The 24,651-nt window shown below is 43.3% G+C and overlaps 1 protein-coding gene across 2 annotated transcripts in view; it reads right to left on the reverse strand.

Annotated features, from left to right (window-relative positions):
- LOC124602126 (flocculation protein FLO11) overlaps window positions 1–24,651 on the reverse strand; it is a 616,796-nt gene that overhangs the window by 78,742 nt on the left and 513,403 nt on the right. For both annotated transcript variants that reach the window (XM_047136299.1, XM_047136297.1), the window contains exon 4: window positions 8,098–8,276. In XM_047136299.1, coding sequence (XP_046992255.1) covers window positions 8,098–8,276 — 179 coding nt within the window. The remainder of the gene's footprint in view (window positions 1–8,097; window positions 8,277–24,651) is intronic.

A 24,651-nucleotide genomic window follows, 5' to 3' on the forward strand; every position in this document is an offset into this window, starting at 1 on the left:
CACACACATCACTGTATCGTCCAGATTTTTACCAAATATCAATCAGAAAGACATGGCAAATGAAACGAAGGGGCTCGTTTGTTGTTTATCCAGCTACTAACCGAGGTAGCTGCACTTCACAGCGTTAATAAAATAAGCAGATGCTTGGGAAAATTGATTGTCAGCGTGTTTCAATAGAGCCGTGACGTAAAATTGCCATAATTAATAGCACGATAACCTAACAGCCAGCTCCATAATTTTTACCGTTAAATAAATTGATGAATGCTTCGACTTGCACCCAAGTAGACTCCTTTGGTGCATAATGACCTGTAAATGATTACACATCCGGAACTACGTGGCAGTAAAAGCAAAATAAAGAGAGATTTCAATCCAACCACGTAGCAGAATATTTTCCTTCAGTAACGTCCCCACAAAAACCACAGTATCTTAACTTACTCATATTTTCGATTCGGGTGGCGCGATAAACAGACTATCAACATGTGAAATTTAAAATTTTCTCGTTGAATTAAATCTTCGAAGAGATTTCGTGATTGCAGCCGGTCGTCGTAAACTTCACTCCGCGGTATTTCAAATGGACACCTGCTAGTCATCTTCAGGTGAGCCATCGAAGTCTTCGATGACCGGCAGGTGTCTAGTTGAAATATCGTCGCGTGAAGTTTACAATCCCGACATCTCTTCGAACAGACTTTCAAGTATCAACATGTCATTTAGCTGTAATTACTGCATGAACTAATTTTCGAGACAATAAATTCGTGAATTATATTTTTGCAGAATTTACGAGATATTATTTTTGGCGGAAAATAGTCCGATACGTGGGAACCCACGCGCTTTGCAGAACCGACCGTATGTGCTCCTTCCAACGCACACTGAAATGGCAAAAGGCTTTCAGACAACACGGTTAGAACAATGAAATAATTTTTCTTAGCGTACGGTGATATCGAAACAGTGCCATATTTACATTTCATGTATGTGCTGGAATGAACAGGTCTCCACAATCTGTGGTGGCATTTACAACATCAACTTGGAACGCATGTTGAAAACTATATTTGATTGTTTTCGTTTTGATTCAGGTCGTATAACGGCGCAAGTCAAGTGTCAGATGTCCTTTCGTTCATACGACTTAACAGCACCTTCATAATTTATTATCTTTGGTGTTTATTGCCAATAAAACCCCATCCAAAGTTTAAGGACGTTTATTAAGAAGCCCTTTCCTTCGTTTTCAGCAGTTAAGAACTAGATGCTGAAATTGAAATGCGGCAGTACTCCTCTTTAATATGTTTAATTATAGATGACATAAAAAATTGCAACTACAAAAGAAAACGGAGAGAAAGGGCATTGTATCGTAATGACTGACCAGTAATTGGAAGTATAAAACACCTGACGCCGTTTGCCCATCGGGACGAATGAGATGGCACATTTTAAACGAAGAATTAACTACGAGAAAGCAATGAGCAAGATGTACAATGCGTTCTGAATGCTGGCCAAAAGCAAATGCGTAAATGAGTACGTCACTCAGTTACGTACTGTACTTGGGTGCCGATCTGTTACTTCGGATGATCACCTCATCTGAAAAGCGAAGAAGCAATGACCGCAATATATGAAGCCAGTTCCCCGCACCAAAGAAGGCGATATCGACTTCATTTGCCGTAAAGGGATTATTATTATTATAAATTCCGTAGCAAAGAAAAACACTAACTTGGCAATATTAAGCATGTCTTGAAGGCCAGCTGATTGAAAAATGGATGTTTTCAGTCTGAACTGCAACTAAAAAAAAACATTTTTCATTGGGACAATCCACTTTTCCACACAGGTACTTTCGTACTGGGAAACTAGGGAACACGGAATACAAATTTTTGAGAGATTTACCCTATTCACCAGATTTGGCTCGCCCAATGAACAGATTACGGCAGTCGTGGATTGATATTTTGCAGACGTTTCCGAATCGCATACACTAGAAAAACGTATGAGTAATTACGACGTAAAAAGGGCTGCAGTGAAAATTAATAAGTGCCTTTTAGACCTAAATTAACATTGTCTTTCACTACCAGGCCGCGAACTTTTCTCACTGTACTCGTATTTGGCTGTCTGTTCGTAGAACTCTCAGGAAGCGTGAAGTAAGACATCGATTTTCTGTGCTATCCCCCGAATCCCATTATTGTAGAAATACGTATAAAAGAAGACCATCCAGCTTTTCCTGAGAAGAGGAGCCAGTCTGCGCTGTTTGTAAATTGCGACGTCACTGTACAGCCAGCACTGCTGTATCTAGCACCTGCTGGGATCTAGCACCTGCTGGGATCTGCAGGTAGCGAGCAGGGAAGCTGATAAGGTTGCGAGCGATATATGACTACCTGCGCCGCTTCCTTATAAGGCCATCAGGTCGCCGCAGTACGGCACATCTGCAAGCGAAATAGCGCCGTTCAACAACACACCTGTACGCCCACACATTTGTCTCTTTTTAGTCATTTCTTTGAGAACTCACGGATAACCTTTACGAGCCCCCCCCCCCCGCAGCAACTGAGACAACTGAGCAAATACGTAATTCGCATCGGGAACACACTCCCTCTATCTCGCACGGAACGCCATCTGAAGGTGTGTGGTGACAGCATCTGGTAGTCAAGCCACCTTTTCAAATCCGGCTGAGGTGGTAGAGACTGTACAACAAGTCATATAGTTATTTTCTTATCTCTAGAGACCTGAAGATGGTTCATTTGAATCGAAGCCGATCATAACACAAAAATGAGCAAAATAGACGGATAATAAAATTAGTTGTGCAAACACTGATGTGTATTTACTAAAAAAATTATCCAATAAACAATTTAAAAAAGGTAGAAACGTTTTAAATCAAGAAATTCTAAAGCAGATAACAGAAACACATGTTGCCGCAAACTGAATGCTCTTAAAATAATTATAACGAAAACGTGCGAGTTTGAAGCGTATCAGTCGTTCCCTTGCAGACTCGTCTGATCCGTACCCGTTTTCTGATCGACAAGAGGAACTCTATTGCGCAGCTGGGACAGACTGCTACATTTATGTCACTATTACAGGAAAAATAGTCACCAGAAACTAACTGAGCACTAATACCGAGCGACAAATAGTTTTATATGCTTTTAAATATCATTAGCAGCCAGTATTGAAGCAGAACGGTAAATCCTGTGAGAATTTGTAAAACAGGAATGGGGGCATAAACTTTAATCTCATGAACTGAGGAGTAAAAGTTTTGTGGTTTCTTCCAAATTAAGAAGACGTTAGACGTCGAAATCTAGGCTGATCAGGTGTATATGGAATGGGCATCACATACTACATGAGGCTTTTCTTTCTACGTCCAACTCCGCGTGATATCAAAACATCGATAGTTGCTTGCAATAAATGCATCCGCTTTCAGATCCTTCTACAACAGTGAATCAAAATTGGTCCCACAAAAGGCTTAGGTTTTTATGTTTAGGACTCAAGGACATCAAGATAAATATTAGGATTCCAGCTGAATATCCCGTCGATTCAAACACGAGGTAGTAGCTCGAAATAAATGAAGATAGATGAAGAGTTCGGCCGCGACGTAACTGAAGGAATACCAGCATTAGCCTTGCACGATTTGGGAAAAAATCGGGAAATTCAAATCAGGACAGATGGGTAAACCTTACAATTCCCGAATGAGAATTCTACCTCTTCGACAGCGTGCCTGTCAACTCGGTCCAAGGACTCCAGCTTCTAGCATATATTCAACTCACTCCCTTTAACATGAATGGAGTCCTGAGATGTGCTCTCTCGTTCTGCCTTTTCAGCGGGGAAATGCGATTCTTTATATCTTAACACAGAGACTCGTCAAAATGAGAGAACTGTAGTGACCGGAATTGGTTGTTATTTTGGATTAAATGTGACCTTTGATTCAACTTCTCCGATTCTCAACCAAATCGTCGCCTTTCAGTCTAACGTAAACTTCGGGCTACGTTATCGTCTGTGCATCACTACAGTAAAATTTCGTATTAACATTCACTTGCTTCAAAACGTACAAACAAACTAATCTAGACCTTGAGATAACTACAGATCAGTTGGGCAACCCAATTTTCATTCCAAAAAATCATACAGGCACAAAAAAATCCTGTTATTGTTTTGTTTGCGCACATTTGACGTTACAAGCTACCATATAACTGTTGGGAGATGAAGGCAACATCCGGTATCCGTAGGTTCAATTTTTCCGGTATTTCCGGGACAGCTTAATGCCTGTACGCAAACTGAACTCTTCGGGACATTATTGTTTGGTCTTCATTCACGTCAGCAGCGCTATTTCACCATTCTGTCTGCCGACTATCTGTACAAACCATTTCTATATGTAATCCCCCAAGAACTTGCACCAGATAGCGAATAACTGGATAGAGCTGTAAGGCACCGCAGCTTTCGCCCAACGCGGCGGTGTTGGGTTCCGTGGCTGTGGCAAGTGGGAAAAACGATAAACGGGCAAGAGGACGCCGGAAGGAGGCGTCAACAGACCAACAGGAAGAACACGAGTGTTGCAAGCTGCTCATGAAATATACACGTGTTCCGCAGTGAGACCGACTGGGTGCTATAATGTACAATACCATCCCTCAGTTGGCACTGCAGTCGGCTAGCGGTGGTCTGATAATACATGCAAAACACTGGCTATCTTAGTCTCAATGAGCCATGCACGATCTGCTCTTCTGAGTCAGCTGTTCCACTGAAACGTCACTGACTAGCGTGGCGAGATATTTATTACAAGTACAGATAAACAGCTTTAGATTCTCACTAAGATATTAACGACGCACCACTGTGCCGCTGGGGATGACCTATTCACTGCTTTCCTGCAGGTTCTCGCGGCTTAGTACTAACTGAATACTCTGTAACAAGCGATAAGGTTCTTTATCGGAAATTCGCATTTTTACTCGTTCTCCCGAAATCCTGACAGACTATGATGACTACATAAAGAATGTTTTCCATACCACGACTGCAAAGCAAATACGAAACACGATCGCGTCCATTTAAAATAATCTAACAGACTGAAACGATTTCTTCATATGATTGAGCGGTAACGGAGCTATTCTGATCAGTTATTTATACAGCACTTAACAAGGTAAGAGAACGACTGCAGAGAAACCTTCACACTAATGGAAACAGCTAAGGAAAAACACATCTACGTTCTCTGCACAACTGACTGATGCGCGCTACGACGAGAAAAGTACGCAGGCACGCATATATGCAGCCAAGAAAGTTTGCTCAAGAACCCATTATGTGGAGTGGAGTCTAATAAAGTTGGCTCATACTCTGCCTTTGTGAGAATCTCCTTTCATGCAAGCATACATGCGAACAAATGTCAAACGATCTCCGAGGTTGTGGAAGCACAATCTCCGTAAAAGAAAAGAAAAGTTGCATTACCCAGTTAATGATGTGGTATCTTTACAAAACTGTTTAAGGATGGTGTCCAAAAACATCACACAAGTGCTGAGTCTCAGTGCGTACGTTGCTTTGAAGTAACATTCTCACCGGCAGTGCACCGTGCAGTGAGCACCGAAACTCCATCATGCTTTTAACAGTGCTAGCCTTCAAATTTAGCATCTGCTATAAACAAAGCTTTTAATGAAAAAATGTTTTTAACCAAGCAGAACAACGAGAGGTCCCCGGCAGTGCACCGTGCAGTAAGCATCGAAACTCCATCATGCCTTTAACAGTGCTAGCCTTCAAATTTAGCATCTGCTATAAACAAAGCTTTTAATGAAAAAATGTTTTTAACCAAGCAGAACAACGAGAGGTCCAGTACCTTCCATCACAGAAAAAAAAAGAAAAACCGGCATGGCCGCAATCACTTCATCCATAGATTTCGCTACAGGCACTAGAAAGGGTCGTATATGGCACACACTAGTTTAAACACTTCCATCGAAAGGCCAAAACTTACCTTATTCTTCTCTTTAATTTTGTTCGCGTTGGTACATACGTTCGTACACTTTTTCTTTGCACATTGGTGTTCCGGTTGCTATGGGTTTATTTATCGATCGCCATTTTTTATTTGCAGTTCACTGTTGCTATTTGAGTTTACACGTTGTCATTTTGTCATTTGGAGATATCAGTGTAACTGTGGACGCTAGAAAATGGAGTGCCAAGTGGAGATGGTTCAAATGGCTCTGAGCACTATGGGACTTAACACCTGTGGTCATCAGTCCCCTAGAACTTAGAACTACTTAAACCTAACTAACCTAAGGATATCACACACATCCATGCCCGAGGCAGGATTCGAATCTGCGACCGTAGCAGTCGTGCGCTTCCTGACTGAAGCGCCAAGTGGAGAAATCAGAACACTTCCCACATACTCTTCTGTTCGAAGTCAATAGAGGGGTGACAGCAGCAGAGACAACCAGAAACATTTGATCCATGTATGTGGTAATGCCTCTGTACAGAGCACAGTAAGAAAATGTTTTTCTCGTTTTAAGGAGGGTTGTTTTGACATCAGTAACTATTTACGTTCAGGAAGACATTCCGGGTTTGATGTAGATCGATTAAACGTATTAATCCTGAATGATCCACGCCAGTGCACTTGACAAGTGGCAGATGTGATGAACCGTTGCAATTCCATCACCTTACGTCATTTTCATGCAATGGAGAACGTTCAAAAACTCGGGAGCATGGATGGGTACCACATGCTCTATGCGAAAATCACAGAAATCAGCAGGTGGCCATATGAGCATTATGAGCATCTCTGCTTGCTCGCCATCAATTGGCTCGTGATCAACACCGACCATTCCTATCCCGCACGGTTGGTTATTGGTGACGAGAAATGGCGTCTTTATGCTGGCATAAGGAGAAGAAAGGAATGGTTTGTGCCCAAACGAAGGAGCAACTCCCCGTACATACATCTGCGCGCATCGACAAAAGATTATGTTATGCATCTGTTGGAATAGCGACGGTGTGGTGTTCTAGGAATAGCTTCCCTGTCCGCCCCCGTTAGCTGAGTGGTCAGCGCAGCGGAATGGCACACCAAGGGGTCCGGGTTCGATTCACGGAAGGGGAAGGAGATTTTCTCCGTTCAGGGACTGGGCGTTGTGTTGTCCCCCTCATCATTTCATCCCCATCTCCGACGGGCAAGTCGCCCAATATGGCGTCGAATGCAATAAGTACTTGCCCCCGGCGGCCGAACTTCCCCGAATGGGGGACTCCCGGCCCACAATGCCGTACGCTCATTTTTTTCCCCCAATAGCTTCCCTGAGGTATAACCATCGCTGCTGACATTTATTGTCAGCAACTGAAACGTCTTACAGACGCAATCCAAGAACAACGACCAGAAAGACTGCGTGAAGTGATGGTATTCCACGATAGCGCCCGTCCGCATTCTGCTAGACTGACCAAAAAACGCTATACAGGAGTTGGGTTGGGAATTCGTTCCGCACTCACGTTGTTCACCTGATCTCGTGCCCTCAGATTTTCACCTTTTCCGCTCTCTATCGAGCAACCTTCAAAGAACTTCCTTTCCTGATGAAAATGCCATCCGAACACGGCTCCATGACTTGTTCGCCTTGAAACCACGCGATTTCTGAAGTGGTGGAATCGTTACTCCAGCGTTGGTAGACTGCTGTAAACAGCAAAGGGGAATATAGTGTTGATGACTAAGCTCTCTGTTACATGTATCTGTTGTGTTCTCGGAGTCTTTCGCGACGGCATACATGAATAAAACGTTCTCGGTTTTCCAACCGCGTCAATTCGAATAAAATTCTCGAGCTTTCGATGGCCATCTCCGCCATCGTCGTCAGGAGTTCACTGACTGCCGGGGCCATCGAAAGCTCGAGGATTCGAATTGACGCGGCTGGAAAACCGAGACCGTTTTATTCATGTATCTGTTGTGTTTATTAATCTTACGGAAAAACGCTACGAACTTACACACCAACCCAATATGTCTACATTTTTCGTAAAAAGGATGGTCCTTCATAGCTTCACTTTCACTGTTCAGATGCGAAATCACACAGCAGACAACTCTCAAAGCGCACGCAGTTTTGGCGCTGATGTGTAATCAAAAACGACCACTAGCGACAAGCGGAACTTGGTGCGAGAGTAAACCGCTTGCCACGGGTAGTCGAGAAAAGGGTAAGAGGGCTAACTCACCCGTCGCCGTCGAGCGTGATGCTGGTGTCGGCGAGCACCTTCAGCACGAGCCCCACGGTGGTCCTTTGGTTGCAGTCGATGCCAAGCAGCGCGCTCTCCTCGGCGTCCCCGCGGCCCGTGCACGACACCACGACCAGGTAGCGCGTGCGATTCGGGTGCGCACTCTCCAGTTTGACGGCCTGCAACATCACACAGGCGCTCTGTACCAACGACATCAACACTACTACACCTCAGTATTCAAAGGTTTACAGGAGCTAGAACGCGCGGACAATTTTCGTAACCCAGTGTGAAAATGTCAAGAAGTCAACGGGGACTCAGAGGAAGACTGAAGGCTGGAGTTCGGCGACAGGCCGTCGCTAAGCTCATTAGAGCTACGCTGGCTCATTTGGACAGAGCTGCGAAATGGAAATGACACAGATATTGTTGCAGGAATCATTCAATAAATCGCCATAAATACTGAGGAAAACCTCAGTGACGATCACCCAGAACATGAATCTATTGCCGTAGCTATTCTGCCACAGTGCACTGCAACGTTTACACAAGATACGACAACTGTAACTTCACTTCAAAATCGCATCCGGAGTACAGCGAGAAGGACAAACAAGTTTTTTTATGCAAGCCATTACGTTACGACACGTCTCTACTGCTGGCTGCATAAGTCGTATGCAAGTTTCAGATTTACAAAAGTGAAAAGTCATGATGATACTTGTTTCCAGTGCCCTGGCAGAATAAGAGCTACTTGCTTATTATAAGTCCATGCGCTTCCCTCACGCTTTCTATAATAATACAGCCATGACATAAAATACTGAACGGAACGAGAGGTAACAGCTCTACACATGGATGCACACTGCTTAAATGAAAACGCAAATCTCAATTTAAAAATATACATATCAAGAGAAATGGTATCAAGACAAATAGATACTTAGTCAAAAATGTAGAACTACTATTCAGATAATCGTGGCTGACTTGATTACTGATTAAAAAAAGGTTACCCAGCCACTGTAAGAGGGATTAAAATAACCTATCCATCAATTTCTAAACTGAAAAGGCACGTTCGATTGTGTGTGAAATCTTACGGGACTTAACTGCTAAGGTCATCAGTCCCTAAGCTTACACACTACTTAACCCAAATTATCCTAAGGACAAACACAAACACCCATGCCCGAAGGAGGACTTGAACCTCCGCCGCGATCAGCAGCACAGTCCATGACTGCAGCGCCTTAGACCGCTCGGTTCACAGGAGGCATCAGAAAGCTGAAATTTATCAGGCTACAACAAATGATTTTAAGTACGAAAAGACGGATGTGACCTCAAACATATTATTTGTCAGGTAATTTTGCCAGTGAGAATCAATGGTTTGTATGAAATACAAAACCTGCCGCTTTCTGTACCTGCGTGCGCCAGACAATGTTCACGGAAGCAAATATTACCCAGCACCAGGGTTTTATGGTGTTAGTACACGTGCAGGTGTAAAAGGATAAAACCAGTGCTTGTCCAGATGTATGTACACAACACTGTGCCGACCATAACAGTGGTGTACATGTTCCGCTTTTAACCCGCCCATGCTTGCCCGGTGGCCAGGCGGGCAGGCCGCCGCGTGTTGTCAACAGAACGGGCAGGCTGCTTCACTCCCAGCCAAGCCATGCAGAACCGAACCTGGGCAGGCTGCGGGAAACTTGCTTGCCTGCCCATATAACTGCTGAGCTACGCTACGCAGCCGTTTAGTCCGCGCGCGTCGTTATCGTATTATGAACGTTAATTAAAAGTTTTTATTTTACCTGAGCACCAAAAGACAAACCCCAACATGGTCAAAAAATATTGGGTTTTATTTGTACATTCTTCCTTTGCGCGTATATTTCGGGCTTATTATCTATATAAATAAAAATGAATTGCTAAATGTGTTGATAAGCGTAAAACTCGAGAACAGCTGGACAAATTCGGCTTTTTTTTTTTTTTTTTTGCTGTTTTCGTAATTCTCAGGACAAGGTTTTTTTGAAATAAAATTTTTGGGAAATTGACCGAAAAATTGGAAAATTTGAGAAAAACTGTAAGTGCGTTTTCATTGTGTCCGTGTGTTTGTATTGCATACAATCTTGATGAAATTTTGCACACTATACCTTGAAAGCAAGAGTAAGGTCACAGTCTACATAAAATTTCGTAGGGTGCATGGCAGAGGTTACTTTACCTAACGGAATTCGACAAATTGTACGTTTTTATTCCGATCTTGATTAAGTTTGGCACACTTGATATTTAAAGCAAGATGAAGGGCGCTGTCTGCTTAAAATTCTGAATGGTACATAGCGGAGGGTACTCTAATTACACACTTCTACACCAACCTACAGTTTTATTCCGATCTTGAAGAAATTTTGCACACTTGACCATCAAGAGGAACATCACTGTCTACATAATATTTCGGACAGTGCAGGGAATATAGTACCTTACAAAAGATTTTGACATCGTTTGCGGGTTACCATGAAATCCTTCTCCCTCTATACTGCTAAATGGTCTCAGGTCCTTAGCACACATTTCGACGCACTTTTCGGCCACTGAATCTTTGTACTCTTTCAAGATATTTACGGAGTGAGAGAACTGTTTGTCAAATTTGCACACATGTCGTAACATACTCGAGGTTCCCGAATAAGTACTTAAGAGCTTTTTACATAGTTTGCATTGAGACACACCTACCGATTTATTTGAAGCGGCCTCATAAACACACGAAAACGTTTCCCATGCGGCACTTGTGCTCTGTTTCGTTACCAGCATGTATTCGCCAGTTGTCAATTTTTTTTCAGTCTCACTAAAGTTCGACCTATTCATTGTGCTGCCCCCACCGTTGCGATAAATGAACTGTGGGTTAACTACCTGGCTACTCTAGTCACGGCAGCTTGACAGCGCAACCTGTTGTCAGGCGCAGCAAGCTGAGCCGGTCCCGTGAAGCTTGGTAGGCCTGCGGGAACTTAGGTAGCCCGGGTCTGCGGGAGCTCAAGTCGGCCGCATTACCACTATGCCTCAGTACACGCGCACTCTTGTGTTTGCCTCGCCGCAGGCTGACCTGCATGAATGGTTGCAGAGGAGCTAGGGGCAAGCAGGCTGCAAGGGGAATTTGTACACCTCTAGACCATAAGCAGACGGTCATGCGTTTGAGTGCTAAATACATTCCCAGGAAAGTCGGTTAACGTCTACTAGCTTTTGTGCAACATTCTCAGAACAGTAAACCTCGACAATCTCTCAGAATTTCCCCACTAACTTTAATACGGAGGGTCCGTCGTTGCTCACGACGGTTTATTCAGCATAGCAGAGCATTTTCTCAGCATTTTCATGTAGACATAAGTCAGTTTTAAGAATAGCGCTGATCTTATTTTATGAATTCTACTGATCATATTTACCGGACAGACGTTTTCCAAAAATTTACTTGTGCCTGTGATTTATAACATTCTACAGCAATTCTCACTGTCCTAGGAACCAAATGTCAACAACATGAAAATGATAAATTAGTTTGAACCTCCAATTTGGAAGTACAAAGAAAACTGTTGTAGTCCAGGTTCTTTATTTTTTCCTGTCTACTTACTGTTTTTCATGCATTACTCTACGTGCTTTTAACAGCTACATTGAGAAACAGTACACCACACTGTCAGCGGTTGCCTTACAGCATACCCAGGAGAAACATGTTATTTCTCAGAAGCTTCAAACTCTTTACTACACTGGGTTAGTGGTCTCAACTTAAAAATTTTATTTACACTGAAATTTTATCAATCTGTTCTACGCATATTATTTTTACATACTATATCAAATCATGTAAACCATACGCTATATAATTAAGTAAATTGAGAAACTATGCTGTAATATTATTAATGACAGATACTCCTCAGCCAAAGTGCCAAGTTATACCTCTATTCTGTTGTCCGTTTTGGAACCTCAAAAACACTGTTTATACTAGACTCGTGCATTTTTAAATCCCCTAAGTTGTGGAGTTCGCAATTCACAGGGACGTTGGGAATTTACGTTTCTCACAAGAAGAACAAAAACTGTTTCAAAGCGCACTAAGGCCAACCCGCTGCCTTCGGTCAAGGAATATGGGAATAAGTTAGCGCGAAACAGACCTATGCAAATATGGTAGCATCCGATCTCAAGAAGTTTATAGTCGAAGCACTTCGAAAGAGTTAATACATTTTTCTTGAACCTTCAGATCGAAGACCTCTGATGTGGTGACAGGAATAATGGGCTCTATATGTGTCATGTTGCGGTGGTGGCTTTACATAAATGTTACGACTGCAGAGATTTATAATACAATTAAGGATTAATTATAATAATTACCAAATCCAGTCGTTTGGAAATACTAGTAGGTGACTCAAGATGGATTTTATTCAGCACTGTTCTCACAGACAATTACGGTCGTATTCATCTGCAAAATACATAATACGAAGTGTTTAATAGTGTTCTTCTTTAACATTTCCTTTCATGGGCAGATGACAAGAAGCAGTGCTAATCTGAAATAATGTCAGGATTAATTTACATATGCATAGGTTCCTGTCTCACTCGCAGGTGACAGACAATGGGCTTTATCAGGGCTCCCTATCACGTAATGTAAATGTGTCCCACACGAAAACATCGTCACCACTAGTCTCAACAGTGAGTACTTGTAAGTAGGGTCCACCACTTCATGTCGTCGTCCTCAGTCCAGGTTACCCTTTTCCACGCTTCTATAGACGATTGACAGTCTTCCTCGACGAGAGCTGTGAACAGAAGTTGACGTGTGGGGTAATAATTTCCGTATCCCATACGAAGGAGTAGTTCCGGATGGTACGGATCGTCACCAGTTGTCGTCCAGGATTGAAATGCCAAAGCATTTGCTGGAATGCACCGCGTCTATCCACAGTTACACTCCGCAATAGTCGACCACTGTCATGAACACCTTCTTGCCTACGGCAGTTGACTTTGACGCCAGCAATTATCTCCAAATTGCAATACTCACGGTACGGCCTTGACATGATGGGCAGGGCTTGGAGATGAGGTGCTCCTTAGGTCGGCACCCACAATGCGACTGCGATCAAATGCAATGGCACCTTTCCCGTCACGTGCTCCATTATGTTGGCCGTCAGTACAAGATTTGACGACAATGCACTGACTTGAAAACTTTATTTATTCTCTTCGAAAAATCTTATCCTCTTTTTTTCTTCTTCAACACAGAGGACGTTGTCACTAATAAAATAACAGAGAGAGAGATAGAGAGAGAGAGAGAGAGAGAGAGAGAGAGAGAGAGAGAGAGAGAGAGAGAGAGGGGGGGGGGGGGGGAGAAGGGAGGGAGAAGGGGGGGGGGGGCGAGCGGGTACATTAATCACAAATCACATACGAATCCAGTTAACACGACAGATCAACGAGTGTCCAGCCTGATACACCAGTCAACCATAGCGTCCTTTTTAGGCGATTTACCACACTCGTATCTGTGAGTGACAGCCTGGTTCCCTATCTCCATCTCAGGGTCACATCACAAATAGTTAAAACATTAATTCCCACAGAAGATAGTTTACTCGATTCCCGGTTAAGTTGGTGCACACTATTTTCCCCCCTTACGCAAAGTGACATCGACAGGAAAGCCATTCAGCCACAGATTGCTGAAGAAAAATAGAAAAAAAAACCCTATTCATATGTCCAGATTTATTTTTGCTTGCTCCGGATAACTATCTGTGTATTCCATTTCTGTCCATATTTCCCGTGCTGTAACGAAATAATAGTGCTCAGCAGTTCGTCTGGGAACAAGACGGAAAGAAATGCTTTGCATGATTAATTGCGAATTTTGTAAATTTTACCTAGTTATCACAGGAGCCCATGTTTATTTATTATAAATATTTACAACTGACTGAAGCAGTTTCCCAGAATTAACCGCTGTCCTGTGGTTGGTTTAAGTCGGATACATTACAGGATTGTGATGTGTCTGGTCGTAGATCAATACTGGTACTTACGATACTGAAACGACAGGTTACTTAACGACAGTGTAATCTTATCGGAAAGTTTAAGAAATAAAAATCAATATGGTGAATGAGCAGGGATAGTAAATAGTGAAACCAGCCACTAAATTTATGAAGATAAACTGTTCGAAATCGGTAACAGCAAAGAACTATAATACGATTTAACAATTACATCAATTTACGGTCCAGTGGTTTTCAAAAATAATTTACTTGTCCATACAACACGGTTAGAGAAAGACAGCATATCTAAGTAAAAGACCATCTGTTCAAGCGATGAATGGATGAATGAATGAATGAATGGAAGTGTGACCTTCAGGCAACCGTGTGTCTTCCAGGAAATCTCTGCTCCATCTCTTGTCTTCAGTCAGCAGTGGGCTAACGTCATATGTTAAGGACTCACCTATGTTTACAGGAGATTCCGCATATTTGTTCCATCTTCTGTGGAAACAGTACACGCACGTAAAGCAAAGAACAAGTAAGACGGCGTAGTGATGGTGTGTGCGCGCGAATTACGTCACTACCTGGAAGAAGAAGGCTGCGCCTTCAAGGTAAGATAGCGGCAACCTGCGCAGCCTCCGTACCTGGCACTGAGCGCCTTGCAGGGGGACACCGTTGGGCCCTTCCCCACTGTGCGAAAATGGATATCTTTGAGAAAGTACCAGATTACGATGGGGCAGAGGATCTCGGTATCAAAATACTACAGCAGCCACCCCCCATCTCTACCCCCTCCCCACAAATCTGCTCTACCCTCCGCCTCGGCTTGCTTTCTGGACACTCTGAAATTCGAGAGGTTACAGTGCCCAAGGCCGGTTGTTACTACTGAGTGCAAGACGATTTCTGGACTCATTATAGCTTTTGAAATGACGCGTCCGTCATCACAATCTCAGCTCCTACGGATGTGAAAATTCTCTGGGGCACGAAACAAATTTAGATGTGCGCCGCCAGTCGGTTCAAGCAGACCTGCAAAGGACTCAATAAATGTTGGGCACTAAACGTTTTACGTTATCATTCTTAATTTTCATTCTTTAATGTATCTAAAAAGGATGTGAGAAACCTAGCAAATAAAACTGTCATTTATGACGTGAATTATAGCAGGTAAGATGACACACAAATACTAGCTCTATAATCCGCGAAACACTGAAATAACTTGTAGAGGACTTTTTTTATCAATACAATTTACGGAAAGAGCGCGGGAAGAGAGGCTTTCTGTACGCTTCTGTGCGAAGAATAAGGTCCTAATTCAGTCGGATGATGCATCATGCTTTAGCTGCCTATGCGAAGATGACATTCTCGAAGCTAGTGGAAAGTGAGATATCTAAGCACGAAGAGTAGAGGAGAAAAACACTGCATGTCTGTGTTTAGTATGCAATATTTTTAATATGGTGTTGTGCTTAGTTTGAAACGGGCGTGCGCAAAAGTCATCATATGCAACGCTGTAAACTGAGAAACGTGTCAGTAAAGTGGTCATCTTTATGGTACAGAAAAGAAGCTTTTGATACATTAGAGGTACGATAGCACATTTGATACATATATGGTCTAAAAATACCCTACGCACCTTTCCTGTTAGCTATTAATAGCTGACGTAACGGATGAGGACCAGACGGTTAGCGTGAGTTCTCCAGACATAACACCCTCGATAATGTGCGATGATAATGGTACAAGCCGGTAGGAGAAACACCATTCTAGACAATTTTATCTCTCAATGAACTTTTCGCGATCGTGCCATGATGTAGTATCACACGCTTCTAAAGGGTGTTGAAGGAATCTAGGTTCAGAGACTTGTGACCCTGTCGACGAACCAACAGCCGAGCCGCGGCATTAGCGCAAGCGATATTTGATTTATTTTTCTAATCTTTCGCCAAATCCTCCTGTACTTATAATCGCAGTTAAAGGAACTAGTCGTGGCTGCATTTCAAAAACGAAGTAAACGTATCTTTACAGTGTGCATAAACGAAAGAGCGTCCTGTGGTGTGGACTAACAGCTCAGTTACTTCTGGTATCGAAATGATGCGGTCCGTAACACAGCAGGTAGGAATGCAGACAACACCGATCCATTCCGCAAATATGAGAACTGCTGATAATTATCGGTGCTCAAAAATCAATATCAATATAGTGCACACTATATACGAATGTAGTCCGGCACCAATTCACTGCGACACACACATAGATATAGCGATAAACACATTTCAACAAGGATCCTGATTATACCTTAACACGAATGTACGACTACGATGATGATGACGATGACGATGATCACCACCACCACCATCATCATTCCCTTTCGTTTCCGAAGAAATATGTTCCTCTGTAGCGATACAAGCGTTTGGTGGGAAATCAGGAAAAAACTACGAGACTAGGACGCAGTACATGCAGGACTGTAATCTGCCGCCTTAGCCGGTTGCGCCAATACAACTGCTCGACGGCTGGCGCTCTCTTACTGAATTCAAAAGTCTGGCACAACTTTGAATTTCGATGTCTCGGAAATGCTTCAGAAGCGTATCATACTAGAGCAACATTTGTTATCTAAGTATGTAAAAGAATAGTGCTGAAGATGAGCGAAAAACATTGAGACGTTGGCATTATGCTTCCCAGAGACTGAAGCCTCGCATCTGGTGGGTCTAAATAAAACTCTCATATTTCGCTTTCTGTGCAACACCTACACTATTTACACAAGGCTCGTTGTGATCTCAAGAGTTTGCAAGGAAAAAGCGGTGGCGAATGAGGGCATTTGCTCTCACCCCTGCCAGCCCCCTCCTGGAATCTACAGCGCGGAGTTATTTATTACAGAATGCTCATACACTTGTAGAAGTTTTAATCAAATGAAACTGTATTGTTCTGGAGACCTTTGCAAGTATCAAACATCTATGATGTATATATGCAGACTGCAGCAAAAATTTGTATCACGGTCGGCATTCGAATCCGAGTCTCCTCCTCACTAGGCAGATGTGCTAGCCTCTACGCCACTCTGGCACAGTGAATTTCAGGCAGGATCCCCCGTTTCGTTTGATGCTAGGGTGTTACTCTAACACAGTAGAAGAGTCACTGCAATGCTTTTCGACTTTATGGGAATACAAAGTGGACTGAGGTGTGAACGGGAATTTGGATTGAGTTGTAGTCCGTGATGTTGTGTTAGTCCGAGGTAGCGTAGCTGTTAGCGCGTCTGCCAAGTGAGCAGGAGATTTGGGTACGAATCCCAGCCTTGGTACAAAGTTTCATTCGTCGTTTCAGTTCGCACGTATATTTTTACAACTGATTTCCCACGGTTCCGCTACACCGCTCATTTAGCCAATTGCTGTCTAAGTCAAGCTTGTTTGGCAATTTTAGACCTTTGCACCCCTCTAGACACAGTTCTGCGGGCGCCTATGGTTGTAATCGGAGTTGACCGTGAGAAAGCATCGCCCGCGGGAGATCAGGGGCGAACACTGAGTGGGCGTGGCTGGGTGGCTGGCAGTCTGCGGCGCCGCGCCGTTAACACAATTGGCGCGCTGTGACGCGGCTGCAGCTGCTGAGCGCGCGGCGGCCAATCCCCGCCCACGCGGTGACGCGAGAGCTGCCACTGCCGGCGGCTGTCGTCACCGCCGTATGTTTGGTTCTCCTAGCGCAAAATTCCATTCCTGGCTATTACAAAGCAGACATCAACAATGAATCAGCAATACTTTTCACTGGCCAAGTACTCATCAGCATCTGAATTAAGAACAGCAGACAGAGGCAGAGGCAGAGGCAGGCGCAGAGAGAGAGAGAGAGAGAGAGAGAGAGAGAGAGAGATGTTTGTTTGGATTGTGGGGCGCTCAACTGCTCGGTCATCAGCACCCGTACAAAGTCCCAATTTTTACACAGTCCAATTTTTCACGCGATCCAATAGAGACACTGTCCCGAATGATGACGGTGGTGAAATGATGAGGACAACACAAACACCCGGTCCCCGGGCAGAAAAAATCCCTGTGATCTAGAGGCAGCAACGCGAGAGAGAGAGAGAGAGAGAGAGAGAGATCACATTATTTTTACCAAGTTGAACGCAGTAGTTCCGGTGTAACATATCCTGCGATCATTTTTTGGGATAACTCACCAAACCAATTCAAAGTTGTGCGAGTCGAGTAGAGTGTAACATGGAATATCTGTGGTAGAAACTCAGGAACCTCCTGCCGAGGCCCGCTCACTACTCAAGTGAATGGGGATGCTAATAACTGTTTCGGGACATATTAATTCCTTACTGAAAATTTGTGATAATTGTTACTTTACGGAATCAACACAAGAAACAGTCTTCGAAAAGATTTAAAGTCACTTCGATCCAGAACGGTATCCATACTTTCAATAATCTGCCAGAAGTCGTTACAGGTTTAGCTACTAACGAAGTTCAATTTGGAGAGGGGGGAGGGGGCGGGGGCGGAATTGGCTAATGGATTTATTGGTGTCCACCTCCTCCTATGCCACTGATGAATTTATTAGTAAAACCAGCTCATTTATATATTATTAATGCTATCAAGTAGTGTGTACATTACATAAAATTTGATTTATGTACACCTGCATCTTCAACTGAGGATGACACGGCGGTCGGATGGTCCCGATGGGCCACTTGTGGCCTGAAGGCGGAGTGCTTTTTTTCAGTGAAATAATACGATAAATATGAATGAGGTGTAAACAAGAGTTTCTGGTTGCTGACGTGCGATTACAATAGCCTAAGAATTATCATAAACCACCTCTGTGTATTACAAATTTACATGTTTTGTCAGCAATCTGTTGTTATCTCTCCAATGGAAAGAAGTGCTGATTTACTACACACTATGAGGACCAGTTCACTAACGACTTGTGAAACGTAGATTAGCATCTCAACTTTTGGAAATTCGAATTATATATTCTTGTTTTATGATGTGTTCTACTTATCTGCGGATCTTCTCACTATGGACCTATGGAACAAAACGCATAACTAACCTAATGTGACCGTGATCTCGTCGGCCCCTGAACAATAAATGTATAGCTGGTAGTAGATACGTCACGAATTACATTCCTTAAGTCTTATAGGCATTGGGCCTGTGTCGTGCCACCACGTGAATGGTAATCTGTGGAACGTTGATTCGTAAAATATTGCTGCTGCAAGGTCCACTGCCGCGGCCAAAAGTTTTCATTCGATTGCTGCTGTTGTTACAGAAGATTGACAAGACTGCAGAAAACGACACGCCAGTTCAATCTTCCACAGCAATACGTGAGCAGTTGCATTATCTAAAACCACCTCCTCGCTAAGGGTAAAAATGCCGCATTACCACTCCCGGATTCCTAATACCACTTCACGACCCTATAATGTAACGCTGGAACTGAGCAACAGAACGCTCCAAGAATATACGAAGGTCGCTGGAGTGACGAAACGGCGTACACGTTGATAGCAATACACTCACCTAGAACGTTACAAGTGGCTGCTGACAGATGATGATCATGGGCTCATTCGTTAGCGTAAATCATCCCTCAGGATACCAGCTAGAACTGTAAGACTGATTCAATAACTCCTCATGAACTGCAAACGTTTGCTAATTCACCAGTGACAATTTTTTACAATGTAAATCAGATACATCTGCAACATGCCTGTTAGGCCCATCTCGGTAATCTGCGGACGACTGTTCTGTAGTCTTTGGTAAGCCCCCTTTCTTACGCTTCCAGTGTCTAGTGGAGACCACAGTCCGAATTGCGCGTTCCATCAGGGGGAAACTGAAAGCACCACGTTAACATAATATCGAGTTATGCGTAAAACCGACCCACAAAGCCGCGCGGGGTAGCCACGTGGTCTATGTTGCCTTGTCACGGTTCGCGCGGCTCTCCCCATCGGAGGTACGAGTTCTCCCTCGTTTGTGTGTGTGTGTGTGTGTGTGTGTGTGTGTGTGTGTGTGTGTGTGTGTTGTCCTTAGCGTTAAGTTAGTTTAAGTTAGATGAAGTAATCTGTAAGCCTAGTGACCGATGGCCTCAGCAGTTTGGTCCCATAGCTTGCCACTATAACCGAGCCACAATTTATAGCACCATATTTTAAATTCAAATCATCTGTTAGAATTAATAATGTTTAATTTAACAAACGTTTAAACTTCATTATCCAATAGACGTACTCAAGAGTTACGCACAGGTATGTCTGTGGTCTAATCAGTGCAAATCACTGAAGTAACGTTAGCGATTTATCTAGCAAATAAAAATAACTTTATTCAGACGGAATTTGTCACTGCCATGTTCTCTACACTTAGGCGGATGCCAGGAGACCAGGGCAAGTACTGGTATAGACGGCGGGGATGGGAGGGTTGGGGGGGAGGGAGGAGAGTAAGTGAGAGAGAGAGAGAGAGAGAGAGAGAGAGAGAGAGAGAGAGAGAGGGGGGGGGGGATACGACGGTTTAAATCCAAGTCCAGAGTGCGGTTTCCTTAAGTTGCTTAAGGCAAATGGCGGGACGGTGCCTCTGAAGAGAACACAGCCAGTAGCCTGCGCCAGCATTCCCCAATCAGAGCTCGTTTCCCAAGACGGCGTTATCGTCGATGGGATGTTAAACCCTAATTTTCAGCCCTTTACAACTGGAGACATTTGGTACACACTAAGTAGCTTTTGGAAATTGCAGCACGTCCATCATTTTAAAAAAAGCACCAAGAAACGCACGGAGGTTCAAATGGTTCAAATGGTTCTGAGCACTATGGGACTCAACATCTGAGGTCATCAGTCCCCTATAACTTAGAACTACTTAAACCTAACTAACCTACGGACATCACACACATCCATGCCCCAGGCAGGATTCGAACCTGCGACCGTAGCAGTCGCTCGGTTCCGGACTAAAGCGCCTAGAACCGCACGGAGGACTATTATTCACACCTACTGATAACTTCACTCATTGGACCTATATTTACGGTGAACGATACGTAACTCCATATGATACGATGATAACAAAAATTCAAACACGGTGATTAAACTGATTTCCATTAGCAACAGATATCCGTAGCTTGCCACTTGATATGAGACAGCTGAAAAGTGACGAGAGGTTACACATCTACTCCGCCTGTGGCAACGTACTTTTTTTCCCTTCTAGTAACGAAAAGTACTTACGTGAGAACAAATGACAATGCTTCTCGTCGTCCCACAACGTCTGTCAATGATTGTTTAACGTAAGCCAGCGACGCATGAGCACAAATTTCTGTCAAGAACACAACGTTCCGGATACAGTGAGACACGAGTTATTCTCTCGGAGAAAAAGAATTGTAAGCGGAGACGGGCGGAAGAGTCACGTGGCCCTGGGAGTGACCTGTGGCCTCCAGCGGCCAGCTCGCCTGGGCGCGGCTGTACCAAGTTACGAGTAACTGGACTGAGTGTTCACCGTCTACTGACTTCCTACCGTAGCCACTGAGCTGGCATTGCATACTGGCGGCCCGTTACTCGAGCCTCCCGTACATATATCCCCACTGCCCGCCGTATCACACAGGAAGCACTGGGGGCAGGAAAAAAGGAAAACGCCCCCAGATAACAACGCACCGTCGCGGCTGTTCTACGGTGTGTGTTAACGGTGTAATTTACGTACCAGCTGACACATCAGTAGCGAATGGGCTCTCTTTGTTCTTGGGTTTTAGGCAGTGACTAACATTCCTCGTCGTAAGAAACAGACTGCGCTTTATCATCACTGGCGCGATACTGCCCAGCAACTCGTTACTAGATTCCTTGAATAACAAGTATACTTAGTATACTATTTCCATTTTAGTGGGCGTAATTAGGGATATACACCGTCCGGTTTTTTTTCTGACAACGATGATCACAGTTTCAAATCAGAATACCAAGTCGGTTTGCTCATCCGTTGTACCGTTTCCTTCGTCTCGTTATCTGAGCTTCCGAGGGATCGCGCAAAGTAGCACCCCCAGTTGCGGTCACAATAAGAATGTTCAAGGCGCGACACACACACACACACACACACACACACACACACACACACACACACACTACATGACGCATTGCTGAGAAGATTTAGCAGGGAAAGTTTACTGGCGGATATGGATTCATTCTCTACATTATTGAAATCAGTCTATATAAGGCTCGTCTGCGTCGCTTTCATCCACGATACAGGATTAAACTTGTCACTACTTCCAAATCAATAATTAGTGCCGTTACACCAATAGTCTGCGCAATATAATCTGTGAAGCAATTCTAAGTCAACAAGCAAAAATATAAACCAACACCACATTTTAAGTTTCCACTGAAACAAAAACAAAACAAATCAGTTTCGTTTATTAAACACAACCTCCTACTAGCTTTATGTTTTGCAGTAAATTCTAACAGAAGGTGATGCTGTTTGGTGCTGATCAATAGCTCTCGATTCTACCAGTTGTAACATTTCTGCAAGAGCCCATTTAACCACCTCAGTCTCTGAAAATGTGTAACTGTACTCTTTTGGAAGAATCAGATGAAACTCGATGTTGTTCTATTTCCTGATGGACAACGAGACGAAACACTATGTTTGCAAAACTATCCACGGGACTTGCGCAGCAGCCGAAAACGTGTAATTATTTACACATCTGTGCAAACTCAGAAAAGTGTTCAAAGTTACCAATAACACGAGTATCACGAAGAGGCATCACATTCTATAACTCTCCCGTTAATCGGGTAGCCTGACTAATGCCGCGTTTGCCGCCTCACATCAACCCATATTTATCTGCATTACATATTGCACAGCCGTTAAGACAGAAGTAGGTCCTTTTATTATTTCACAAGCCAGTATTTTTATTTGCTCTTTCCTAGCGTTACTTCTGTATTCATGATATTCCACTACGCGACATACGGGAGCCAATAACGTTAATTTTTTTAAAAAATAGCACAGTTCAGCTATCATACTCTACTGACGCAATGTGTACGTAATGTAGTACCGTAGTGTTGTCTTGATAGTAAGTGACTCTTTGGATAACGTAGTGGACTCATACTCATCCTCCTATCTTCATACTGGCTTTCCTAAATCCATTCAGCCAAATGCTGGACTGATTCCTTCAACAAGGACACGCACGACCCCCTTTTTTTTTTTTTTTACCTGTGCTCCATCAACTGAACACGTCATTTACGTAAAAACCTCATTTCAAATTATAATGCAAGAAGAAGAATAGGATTCACAGTCAACTATTGAAAAGCCAAGAGTTTAAACGGTGGACTTTTCGATAAGTTGTAACATAATCTCTCATTGTACTTGTGGCCTTTTGGCGGGTGTTTAAATATCTTGACACCATCTGAAGTTCAATTATAATCAATTTTTAATAATAAAAAGAGTTAAGCGGCAAGATACGTATGTAAATGAAACGTGAATGCATACTGACAGCTGCTATGTGTTTCCATACGTAAAAAAACGCACGCAAATGAAAGAAGTGAGGTGGGTTAGGGCTTAACGTCCCCTCAACGACGACGTCGTTAGAGACTGAAGATTGGGAAATCACAGAAAACCGAAACCTGTATGATTGTAAGGGAATTTGAACCTCCGACATCCCGAATTAGAACCCAGTGCCTGACGCCTGCGCCACCTTCCACCGCGGCAGTCTTACACTTGCCAGAATAGAGCCAGTCGTGGGGGTCACTGATTTTGATGAAGTTTCCGAATGACGTTCTATGTTGAAAATAAACAGACACGTATTTCGGCATTTTGCTAGACACTTCATAGTAACTGAAAAAGTCGAGATCAAAGTTGCACTTATTCTGTCTATCTCCCGCATAAGTCGTCAGCACATGTATAGCGTGAGCTGATGTCTGAATGTGCTTCTGTATGAGACATTCCTAGCAAGACTAGCAAAAGAATCACAGGGCCAACCTTTAACAATGAAGTGCAAGACGAATGACCATCACGTTATGTCCATATCTAAACTACAAAGTACGGTGAACTTTTCCAAATATAAACGGTATTAGTCTTCAGAAGTTCAGTTTAAATTAGCTATTTGCTCCACACTAAAAAGCACATCCTTTTCACTTACATCAAACTAAGAAAATTAAACCATCCAGACAAGACTACAGACTGCTCTCCATTTAAAATGAGTGACACAAAAAACCAGAGCTTTACAACTACTAAAATTATCAAACATGAAAAAGTGTCTATATGACATGGAAGCTGGAGTACATACGGCTGTAGAGGGGTACATAAATGACGGCACGTATTTCTAACACGACTGGTGTGCATTATATAACTTCCACCCTGGTTCCGTACAACCGCAAATCTCATTCCCGTGCTAAGTCAGTGATTCTGGCTGGTGTCCTAGGAATATCACAACTAATTTTTTTGTGACACAAAAACCTTGTTATATCCCAGATAATTGTTAGATATTCACTAATACATGAATAAAAACCCTGTGTTCCAGATTCTAGATAGGGGAGGGTGACGGCAAATGCCCCGTGGCGATATAATGCCCTCCGTCGAGAAACACGGAGCAGTTTAAGTGTTCCTCTCCAGTAGCGATTACCCAAACAACTTCTGTAGTTTCCGTCACAGTTAGGGTTGCCATATCTAGCTCGGACCTCGTCGGGACACTGAGAGGGGGGAGTAGAAATGAAATAAATTATTTAATATAATTACTTTTTATTTAGAACACAATTACATGGAACTTGTTGCGGCAGAAGTAG

Source organism: Schistocerca americana, chromosome 1 (assembly GCF_021461395.2).
Source record: "Schistocerca americana isolate TAMUIC-IGC-003095 chromosome 1, iqSchAmer2.1, whole genome shotgun sequence".
NCBI lineage: Eukaryota > Metazoa > Arthropoda > Insecta > Orthoptera > Acrididae > Schistocerca > Schistocerca americana.